The 12048-nt window shown below is 47.7% G+C and overlaps 1 protein-coding gene across 1 annotated transcript; it reads left to right on the top strand.

Moving 5' to 3' along the window:
- The first annotated feature begins 3605 nt into the window (after positions 1-3605).
- On the top strand, positions 3606-8046 carry opn7a (opsin 7, group member a). The gene is made up of 5 exons (XM_067230203.1): positions 3606-3693; positions 5757-5919; positions 6107-6234; positions 6328-6662; positions 7417-8046. The coding sequence occupies exons 1-5, from the start codon at positions 3606-3608 to the stop codon at positions 8044-8046; spliced, it is 1344 nt and encodes a 447-aa protein (XP_067086304.1).
- Positions 8047-12048: the final 4002 nt, after the last annotated feature.

Raw genomic sequence — 12048 nt, 5'->3', positions numbered from 1 at the left:
AGAGGTAACGTTCAATTTACTGTCTGATCACTGAGTTTGATTATATAGAGTGGGATGTTATGTTGAACAAGTTGGTGTTTATAGCCACAGGTGATGGCTAAAACCAGGACAGAGCGGTGTCAGTCACGGGTAGCTTGAAAAGCTGAGTCTACACGTTCCTATAATTTACTTTATCTTGTACATAAAAGCACGACCATTATGAAATAAAAATGTGAGTTCAATGTACTGTTGCATGTGCTGCATGGTAACGCCCTGAAACTGGAAAAGAGATTGCTTAGCGGGGCAATTTAATTCAGCTTCTCCACCGTGCGTTATCACCGTGCCTGGTCGGTGTTGGATTTGTAAACTGTGGCAGAATGACCAAGCTTCTCACTTGTTTTGGTTTCCTTCACAATAATTGAGTATACTCCGTTGAAAATTGGATTAAACTGATAAGCGTTCGCTTGGCATCGGGTAACGTGCTTGATGCGCATACTGAGATCACCTCAAGTAAAGCACGTCACAGTAAACTCTGTCCAGTCATAGTTGACTATGGTTAACTTTGCTGCATAAGCATCAATCATACTTCATAAAACATATCGTGTGCCATATGTTTAAGTATCCTTGGCAAACTTTATCCAAAAATACCATTTTTTTTTTTTTTTTATGCTGAATGTATTTAGCATGCTGAATGCTCAAACCTTTATTCACCTAATTGACTCCTCTTTCTTTCCTCCTTTGCTCTCGTTTGAAAGCGATTGAGGCTGGATTTCTATTGACCATGAAGGAACTCGCTTTTCCTTTGGGTTCCACAGCGCTTCTGAAGGTCAGCGTTCACAGCTTTCTGATTGACTTGGGGAGAAAATCAACCCACTCACATGGACGTTGCCGTTGCTAATGTATCGCACAGGTCAGGACGGAGACGCGTGTAGCTTACTGTCAGGGAGATGAAGTGGACTGCTTTGAATCAAGTACCATTAGAAGAGGTCTTTCCTTCAGCTGTCATTAAATGGCCATGAGGTCAACGTCTGTTGACCAGCTCTGGCTCAACAATCTTATTGTATAGGGCTATACAGGTTCAGATATGATGGACTGGGTACTCTAATCTACTTCATCAGCTAATGGGTATTTTATTTGTTTGTTTTAAGTTGAGCACACACTCATGCGGAGGCATGCGCTTTAGCATTTTAGTGATGTCTAACCATCATGGCTCTGGGGCAGTTTAATATTGGGAGTTGGGCAATTTTTATTTCATAGTTGTATTTCTTTTAGGGAGGTCCGAATATACGGGCCTCATGAAGCTGGTAGCGTACAAGGCTTGTTGCTGACTGCTCTTGGCAGGCTATGTGTACACACACACACACACGACACGGAAAAATTCCATTCAATTTCACTCAATTCAATGTCTCAATCCGAAGGCAATTAAAGTTCCTAGAACCGTGTGCACAGCTACCGAATCAGTAATAAACGGAGGTAACACACGCACACAATAGCAGCATAGCCTATGTAGCCTACATAAAACATACATTGTATATTTTACATTAATATGTATATATACAGTTATAGATAGAATATTATGTCCTAGTTCAAAGAATCGATCAGAATGTACCTTGTGAAGCCCAGTGCTGAAAGTTCAGATAGAAATAACAGAACCTGAAGACTAACGAGGCCCCATGTGTAGCCACCAGCCCGGCGGTCTGCTCAGATAGCTTTAGGCAGCTTTAGACCTTAGCACAAGCAACTTCTTTAGGTGCTAATTTGAGCTGCCTATTGAAATCAGTCTGAAAAAGTAAGATTTTGAACACAAGGCATAAGCTTCCAATACATCGATTGGCTGAATTCCGTATTTTCATCAGCCAACTTCTCTGCATGATAAGTGCTGCTGACTACGGTCTGACCACACACCTTCAATCAAGAGCAGTGTATGGTGCCAAAGTTGTTATGAATATTTTAAAACAAGAAAAGAGGTTATCTTGCATCTCATATAGTTTGCTCTTACAGGTGTGAAACATAATTTATTGAATGATGTTGTCAGATGTGAAAACGTTGATGATAGAACCATATGCCAAATGTATATTTACCTGCTTTCTCTTTATACTTCTCAAACTACTCTGAAGAACTGCCTTTTCCCCCTCTGAGCATTTTAATTAACACACCAGTCGGGGTGAATACTGATAGTTTGAATGCCTAAACCAATCTTCTTCAAATGAAATCTTGTGTTTGTGTGTGTGTGTGTGTGTGTGTGTATTTAGGGAATATTGAAAGCTTCCATGCTGACATATTTACTCACCGGAGGTAGTGTAAGGTATAATTACTTTGTAGCGTGGAGTATAGATAAGCAGACTCACTGCATTGGGCTTCAAAGCCCGTCCAAACCAATCACTTTGACAGGAGCTGTCTTTGATCTAAGCTGTTCGACGACTGATTGCTCTATCCTAAACAGTGGTTTCCCTTTCATGGTATTGAGTGTGTGAGTTTATTCAAGTTCAAGTTTGAAGTTTTATTACCATTATTTCCAAGTACATGTACATTGGAGGCCTATAGTTCAGGGGGTGGGTGACAGGGGTGAGGAGTGGCAGGGTGAGGGTATAGTCCAGCAGGGGGGGCGTCAAATTCAGGGGGAAGATGGCCCTGGTGAGGGGTCGGACAGGGTGGCAAGGGAAGCCGTCGTATGTGTGTGCCAGAGTGAAAGACTTGGTGAAGGATGGATAGAGAGAACGATCCGGAACTGTCAAATCCAAGGTGCGTTATTTAGGTATGTAGGGTCATTATTAAATGGACGATCATGGACGGTGGTCTGTGTAGAAGTCAGAATATGGGTCTTTTAAGTCATACTGTCAAGTTCTTGGCCGTAAACTACTGCAGTCCCACGGTCAGAAATTGTAGGTCTGCAGCTTGATGGGGTGGGTTAAAAGCCTGTCTACAGCAAATTGATTATTCTCACTCCGAAAGCAGAACCATATCCCAAATTCACACACCAACACAGAGTACGTCCATGCGGACTGGAGATTCACGGGTGAATAGTTCTGTGAGTTCCTTTCCTCATTTGCTCCACTCTCTCTCTCATCCCTCTCTCCCTCCCCCTTTCCCTCTCTCTGTACTCCAGTTACATGTGTTCAAAGCAGCACCCATCCATGCACACGCACTCACTCGTGCACATGTATATTCATTCACTTCCAGAATCCCTGTGAGAATGCCCGAGACATAGGCCTGCCTGAGTACACCAACATCTCCAATGTACTTGTTGCAAATGGCATGTAAACCGTTCAAACAAGTGTACAGGATATGTTTTCATGTTTGTGACATCTGTCTGCTTCAAATCTCCTGTCTGGGGGTTGAACATTTTTCTACTGGAGCCCAAGCAGCTGATGTAGAGTTTCAGGTGTAGGCTTCCCAACTGAGTCACTATCGGGTGAATACCTCTTTCGAATGACCTCTGAACTCCATGTATACAGAAGGAACTGAGCTTTTGGAGAGCCGAGAGCGGGAACTTTGAAAAGCTTCTACGGACGTCTTCTTTATTCCCCCGCGCACACTGGGCATGCTTGTGTGTGTGTGTGTGTGTCTCTCCAAATAAATTTCCCGTGTGTGTTTGTGTGTGTGTTGACTTGTGTTTCTCCTCTCAGATGGGGTGGCTTGCAGACAACACCAGTTTCCACTCCAACATCTCAGAAGCAGCTGACCTAGCTGTTGCCGTGGTCTACTCTATATTCGGTGAGTACACTTATAAAATCTCTTATCGGTGAACATAATCAGTGCCTTTTGTCTCAACCGCTAGCAATGAAGTCAATGATACACCTTTATGACATTTAACTCAACACATATGCCCTGAATAGTGTTCCTGAAGGTCTATATGAAAAGGTTATATATGTATACAGTATATTTAGCCTATTTCTGACAGAGGCAGAGGTAGACAGGTAATGTAAGGGAGAGGGATAGCGGGGAAGACATCGAACCCGGCCCCGTGCGTTAGGTCTTCAGCCCATGTGGTATGAGCTCTACCCTGTGAGTCGCCGTGGACGCAAACGAGGGACTCAATTTAGCGCTGCAAACATGAGAGAACAATTGTACACCAACACAACGCAATGCAACAAGTCCACATGGAAGGATTTCGTTTTGTTTGTTTACATGTGTGTGCTGATAGGAGGAAATTAGCACGATGGATCAAGCTGGTTTTGACGGAGCAGAGTTATTGCTTTCTTAACTTTTAACACACACATGCACAAACTGCAATCCGTTGCTGTTTGACCAGTACAGTATATCTATCTCCTACATTCAGGATTTCTGAAAGTAAATGGCACCTGTGAGTATATAGTATCCTTGAATGTATACATTATCAGAATGATAATGTCAGAATCAGAATTCTGAATCTTCTGATTCTGATACATTGTGTGTGTGAGATAGAGAGATCTCAGAGCCTGGACTGCAAGACAAGCCAGTGTTCATCTGAGCCTGTGGTTTGTTCCTATTTTTAGCCAAGGCACGTGGCACAAGGCACAATCTACAGACCTCCTAGCCCCTACGCTTTCAAGAAACACCCCCACATACACACAGACTGCTTTGAGAGTCTCATTCAACACACACACACACACACACCTTCTGTCACACACACAAACACACACTTACTTACTTAAGACTTTGATCAAATCAGCAAGTTTCTGATGGTATTGTGAGTCTCGGCTCCCTGTCTACTTCTCCACGCTTCTCCCCTGTGCCCACACACACACACACACACAGACTGAGGCAGACACACACACACACACACAGACTGAGGCAGACACACACACACACACACACACAGACTGAGGCAGACACACACACACACAGACTGAGGCAGACACACACACACACACACACACACACACACACACACAGACTGAGGCAGACACACACACACACACACACACAGACTGAGGCAGACACACACACACACACACAGATACCCCATTGCATCGGCTAAGCTGATTCAAGCCTTCGAGTTTGTCCTCACACACTGAAGCGCAAAGCAGATGAATCAGAACGTCTGATTACTCTTAGCAGAATGATTCACCCACTGCATTGCTGTGGTTAGAGATGATTATGACAGTTATTGTAATGATCTAAGCTATTGCTCTGTTGGTGAGCTCTTTGATCTCTCTAGTTATCCCACATATCCCCCTCTCTGTTGCTGTAGCCACCCTTTCAACCCGCAGTGAGAGAGCATTCATATCAGTGCCTCTTTCATCTTGTGTGTGTCTGATAGGAGTGTGTGGTGGTGTGTGCGTGTCATTTACCACTTGGTAAATATAGTGTTTTTGAGGTATGGGGGCTGATGTCATTAAGATGTGGCATCCCTTGAGAGACAGTTCAGAAATGGTTTTGAATCCATATCCCTGTAGGATATGGCTCCGGAAGGTTCCTGGCTTTTCCATCCGACGCCCATGTGTCAGTCAATGCTGGGATAGAGTTTAGATTGACGTAGTCAAGCACACACATTTTCTTATCTCCTTCACACATGCACCTTCGCCTCATGGTTATCTGGCTGGTTGGCTGGCTGGCAGAGTTGCTGGTTGGTTGGCTGGCTGAGTGGCTGGCAGGACTGACTGACTGTTCTCTGTGGGTGATGTGCAGGTTGCTGGTTTCTCAATAGAAAGCTTCTTTAGGATCTTTGCCAGGAATTTCCTCTGTCTCTTTTTCTCTTTTTATTCACCCTTCCTCTCTGTTTCGCTTGCTTTCTCTCTTTGTTTGTTTCTCACTTTTTGTCTTTGTCGGTTTGTCTGTCTATTTCTCTCTGACAGGTGTGTGTTCACTGTTAGGGAACACCATGCTGCTCTATGTCTCCTATAAGAAGAAGCAACTTCTCAAACCAGCCGAGTTCTTCATCATCAACTTGGCTGTCAGTGACCTTGGCATGACCCTTAGCCTTTACCCCTTGGCCGTGACCTCCAGCATCTACCACAGGTCCCACACACTACGACACAGATAACTAAACACGCGCACACACACGCAGACACTAGCCACGTAATGTCCCCTTTTCATTATCTTGGTGTCTGACAGAAATGTCTGTCTGTCTCTCTCGCTCTCCCCCCATCTCGCTCTCCCCCCATCTCTCTCTCGTTTCCTCTGTCTCTCTCTCTCTCTGGGCCAGGTGGTTGTATGGTAAGACGGTGTGTCTTATTTATGCTTTCTGCGGTGTTCTGTTTGGGATCTGCAGTCTCACAACCCTCACTATCCTCAGCACCGTGTGCTGTCTGAAGGTCTGCTACCCCCTCTACGGTGAGCAAGCTCCCTTGAGAGACACAGTCGGACGGGCGCCATCCTGCTCCTTGAGCATCCATACTAATCTGACCTTTAACCTCCCCCTCCCAGGTAACCGCTTCGGCCCCGACCACGGGCGCATCCTGATCGCCTGTGCCTGGGCGTACGCCCTGGTGTTCGCCTGCTCCCCTCTCGCCCACTGGGGGGCGTACGGGCCCGAGCCGTACGGCACGGCGTGCTGCATCGACTGGCGCGTCTCTGGCCTGGACGCGGGCGCCCGCTCCTACACCGTGGCGCTGTTCGTGTGCTGCTACGCGCTGCCCTGCGCCGTCATCACCTCCTCCTACACGCAGATCCTGGCGACGGTGCGCGAGTCGCGGCGGGCCGTGGAACGGCACGTCTCCGCCCAGACGCGCATGGGCAACATCCAGACCATCATAGTCAAGGTAACGCGCCCAGGGGGGAGGGGGGGGGGGGCGAGCGCCGACATGAATGTATGTTGGGGCATGGGAGGGAGAGACGGAATGTGGGGGAGAAACGGAGTGAGATAGGGAGACAGTGAGAGTGAGACAGAGTGAGAGTGAGAGGGAGAGACAGAGGGAAAGGGAGAGACCGAGTGAGAGGGAGAGACCGAGTGAGAGGGAGAGACCGAGTGAGAGGGAGAGACAGAGTGAGAGGGAGAGACAGAGTGAGAGGAAGAGACAGAGTGAGAGGGAGAGAGGTGTCGGTGCAAGAGCACGTTGAGGACACCTGTAGGATTCCTGCCATCGAGGTCTGTGTGTGCCTGTGCAGGATCGGGACCCCAAACAGCTGCTGCCATTGGCGACCTGCATGCCAGACAGATGCGAGCTAATAGCTGCAAGCGTTCACCAGAGAGGCCAGAGCGGGGAGAGTGGACTGAGAAGGAGCTCATTAAAATAAAAATGTCCGCAACCACCCAGACCTAATCAGCCAATTGCCTCATTGAGGTCGAACATGTATGTTGGGTGGCTGACATGCTGAAATAGGAGACCATTAGAAAAGGGCTCTCGGGGGGGCTTATTTTCTATTTCACTGTCCGAAGCACTCGCGGTTAGACCCGCTTTCTCTCCAACACACTTGGGGCATCCGATTGGCTGCTCTCACCACGTGTTTGGCCCACAGAGAACGCCGTCAAGCTCGCTGCCTCACCGAAAGTGTGTGCGTCTCCCCTCTCCACAGCTCAGCGTGGCCGTGTGCATCGGCTTCTTCGCCGCGTGGAGCCCGTACGCCATGGTGTCCATGTGGGCGGCGTTCGGCCACATGGACGCCATCCCCCCCATGGCGTTTGCCATCCCCGCCATGTTCGCCAAGTCGTCCACACTGTACAACCCCCTGGTGTACCTGCTCCTGAAACCCAACTTCCGCCACCTGCTGTCCAAGGACCTGCTGTCGCTACGGCGGGCCTGCCTGCGGCGCTGCAGCTGCGTCCACCGCCTGCGCCGCCTCTCCTGCCGCTCGGTCGCGGCGGTCGGCCTGCGCCCGCGGGTCGGCGCCGCGGCGTCCGACTCGGCCCCCTCGCGGGCCGTCCTGGGCTCCTCCCACTGCGCGTGCGAGCGCTGCCGGGACCCGTTCGAGTGCTTCAAGCAGTACCCCCGCCGTTGTCACATCAACGTCAACACCGTGCAGCTCTCGCTGATGGATCGCGTGGCGCCCCCCCCGGCGCCGGGGCCCGCCCCCTTGGCCCGGACGCACCCGGCCTCCAAGAAGAGCGTGCGCGTGGTCGTTCGCGGGAAGAAGAGCGCCGAGGTCGATGGCCTGGAGGTCACCCTGGAGACGGTGCCCGCCCACCTCAAAACCGTTGCTCCATGAGAGACTTTCACAAATGCGCGCAAACACACTCAGCCTCCCTATGAATGTATTCTTTAAACATTTTCTACATCTAAGATGTTTTTTTATTTTTATGTCTAGTAGGATTTTTTTTTTTTTTTTTCGATCTATGACTCACGTTGATAACTATTTACCTCATTGTAGTTCTTTTAGAATCAGATGAAGCAAAGTAGAACCCATTGAGAGGTGGGCCTCAGACTGTTTGTCCAACGATGACGGTTCTTTTCCCTTTCAACCCCTTGTGCTGCCTTCGGGTCACATGATCCAAAGGTTCATAACGAACCATCGTTGCGTTTACCCAATACAAAAACAAAGTTTTTTTTTTCTTTTAACCTTTGCAATGTGGGGGGTCTGAGACAGCCCAACGGTTAAAAGAAAATGCTTCACTTTGTTTTTGTATGCGGTAAAGTTGTCGCAATACAACGGTGGGTCACAATGACTGATGGGTCAGAATGACCCGAAGATAACACAAGGGTTAAGCAGTGATCTCAACCAATCACAGGACAATAGAGGTTGACATCAACCAATAGCGTGTTGAGTTTAGACGCATCTCAACAGCACTTCCTTAATCCATGGAAACCAAACTCAGGAAGGACAACACATTTCTGCAGGTTGCTTTGAGGACACTGAAATGGGATAAAGAATATTTTATTATATAAACATGAGAATTGTATTTCTGATGTTTTTATTCCTATTTTTGATGTGTTTTTATTCCTATTTTTGATGTGTTTTTTTCCTTTTCCATTTCTTCATGGGAATTTATTTAATTTGCTTACATATTTATGAAGGCATATGTTTTGTTTAAATTTCAGCTCTAATAGGTAGATGGTGATGGTGATTTAATATGTTGCCTTTTAAGAAGAGCTACTGTACTGTGACATGTCAGAGTAAAGCTAAGTCCAGACTTTTTCAGTATCCAACTCTGAGCCATGGCGTCTGCGCTCTCCAAAGTCACCAAAGACAGACCCTGCTGTCAACATGTCTGCATTGTATGCAAAAAACGATTGTGACATTACATGCAAGTTTCACCTTGTGAGAATGAACAATGTTGAAATTTCGAGGGATCCTTTTAAAAATATTTTGTGATGTTTCGTGGGGATGGGGGGGGGGGGGGGGGCGCGGTGGGGGGTGGTTTGTGGTTGTTATTCTGCAGTATTGTGCGTGCCAATGGTGTTCAATAGGTCTGAACTGAACCCCCAGACTTAAAAATTATGCTTTTCTAGAACGTTGCCTTCTAAGAAGTGCAAGGATCTTTTCAGATATCACAATCAAAGGGCTGTATTTGAACTTGATGTGTACCTAGAAATATGATCCTTATGGAAAGTTCTAGTGCACATGTGCAACATAGAATCCAGCCCTACCTTGCATTTGTATGACTGCTGAAATTGTTTATGGTGCTGTTGAAATGAATGTAAGTGATCATTGTTTTTGTTTTTTTATCTTTAACTTACTGTGTTGACGCTTTGTTTGGATGAATCAAAGTGATCTAGAAGTAAACCACAAGTGGAAAAACGGTGTCAGTGGGACGTGTGTGGTTCTTGTTATCATGTATCATTGCTTGAAATACTCTCCCGTCTCTCTGTCTGCCTGTTTCTGTGTGTACTGGACCCGTCTGCCTGTTTCTGTGTGTACTGGACCCGTCTGCCTGTTTCTGTGTGTACTGGACCCGTCTGCCTGTTTCTGTGTGTACTGGACCTGTCTGCCTGTTTCTGTGTGTGTGTGTGTTGCTGCCTCAGGGACCTGCAGCTGGGAGGTGTGATCATGTGGTTTCACTGAGATCAGAGAGGATTCCTGGCTGAGGTTATTGTTAGCCATAAACTACTTTAATTAAAATGATAATATATGACATATCGTAAAAATGGACACGGTCAGGGCATAGACTTTACATACACAAAAACGCAGTGAAAATGAGTGGGCAAGGTTGTAGTGGTACAGGCTTGGGAGTAGGGCAGAGGCAAAGACAAATGTACCATGTTCAATTGAAATCAATCTGCTTTATTTTGAATACATATTATACCTGACATGATAAATGTCCTAATGCATCAGCACCAAGAGGAAGTCCGGATGTGTTTTTCTTTGTGATGAATGGATGCCATTACTGTTCATTGGAATGGAGAAAGACTCTACAAAAGGCTTGGCAGAGTTGAATGAATTTCTCCAGGCTCTGTTGGGTCAATTAAATCCCCACGTTCTTGCAGTCGACTGTTCCCTCCCTCCCTCCACGCTCACCTTGCACGTGTGCATTGTTCATGGGCGAGCACTGACACTGACACGTTTGCTCAAGGAGGTATCGCCATGGAAACCAGCAGTTTATTAGAGTGTGACATTTCCTCCTTTTCCTCTGTCGAGGATGTAACGGGGTGGGGGTGGGGTGGGGGAGGTTGGGGCTGTCCACCAAACGCCTCGGCGAGAACAACAAAGCTGCAAAGGACCACCAGTCGGGAATACGTGGAGTTGGAGGAGGGGGGGGGGGACACAGAACACGTGGAGTTGGGGGGGGGGGGGGGGACACACAGAACACGTGGAGTTGGGGAGGGGGGGGGGACACAGAACACGTGGAGTTGGGGAGGGGGGGGGGGGGACACAGAACACGTGGAGTTGGGGAGGGGGGGGGGACACAGAACACGTGGAGTTGGGGAGGGGGGGGGTGGGTGAGTCGGTCAAAGGGGGTGAAGAGAAAGCGAGGGGGGTAAAACGAGCGGAATGAGACAGTGACTGGGAAAATGAGCAAAAAAGAGCAATGAATGTGAATGACTTTACAGGAGTAAAGGGTTTGTGTGTGTGTGTGTGTGTGTGTGTGTGTGGGGTCCGATTGAGAAAAGGTTCCTGTCTGGCACGTGTTTTGTGGCGTGGTTAAGAGACTGTGCTTGAATTACAGCTGCTAAGTGACTTCCGTTCCAGGGACAATCAAACGCCATAAAGTGGGTAAGGGTGAGGAAGTCCAGGTTGAGTGTATGAAGAACGAGTGAGTGACAGAAAGAGAGAGAGACAAAGAGCGAAAGAAAGAGATGTAGCTGCCAGGAAACGGAGGAGAAAGATGAGTAATGGGATCCACGGAGAGAAGAGGCGTTTAGGGAGGGGGGGGGGGGGGGACACAGAACATATAAACTGTAGCGGAAGTAAGACAGACAGAGAGACGAGTTGAGAAGGAAAGGATGGTGGGAGTGGGTGGATTGTGGGTGTTTGGGGAGAGGGGGGGAGCATCTTTGCCATGGCTCCAGCTTGCTCACGTGCAGATAAAAATAGCCTCGCCTGTTAACATCTCCCATAGCGGAAGCATTTAACCATGTGCGAGTCAGCATCAGTGCAGGAACATCCACTAGAAGGGACCTGTGGTCCAGAACAACCTGGGTTTACACCAGTGCCGGCTGCTGGGGTTTCAAAGAGGGGAAGCTCATTTTCGGCCTACAAAGCTTGAATAGCTTTGGCGACTTTTGTAGTACAAAATTACTGTCAATCAAAAGGAGATGCAGTCTTTCAACAGACCCTCCAATCATCACGCGGAAGCCCAGCGTCCAGGCCAGCCCACTCCTCCATTCACCCCCCAGAGACGCTGAGCGTCCAGGGCGGGACATAATCGCAGCATTTATCCAATGACAATGAAAAAGTCAGGCAGACAGTTAAAACCAGTACTGCTGATATAGAGACAAAGTCCCTCCACAAAATATTTAATTAGCAATGCATTCATTCTTTGTAGTGGCATTTAAGGATAGTCCATTAACCTTGGATGTTGTGCCGGTGGATTGGGTAGAGGAGAGGAGGGGGTTGGCAACCATATTATTTTGTTTCACTGGATGTGCTGTGTCAGAAGAGGCTGATTAGAGTGGGAACCAGCCTGACAGACCTGTATGTCTGCATGTGCACGCTCAGTGAATACACATTGCGACGCAGGGAGATTCAAGGGGAAGTGACGCAGCACTGAAAGCTGTGACCTGATGACCTCACGCAGTAAAGGAATGAGAGAGCAACGATAAAGACTTCTCC

The sequence above is a fragment of the Osmerus mordax genome, chromosome 27 (genome assembly GCF_038355195.1).
Source record: "Osmerus mordax isolate fOsmMor3 chromosome 27, fOsmMor3.pri, whole genome shotgun sequence".
Lineage (NCBI taxonomy): Eukaryota > Metazoa > Chordata > Actinopteri > Osmeriformes > Osmeridae > Osmerus > Osmerus mordax.
Note: the sequence above shows the minus strand (reverse complement) of the source record. Positions and strands in the feature narration are given on the sequence as shown.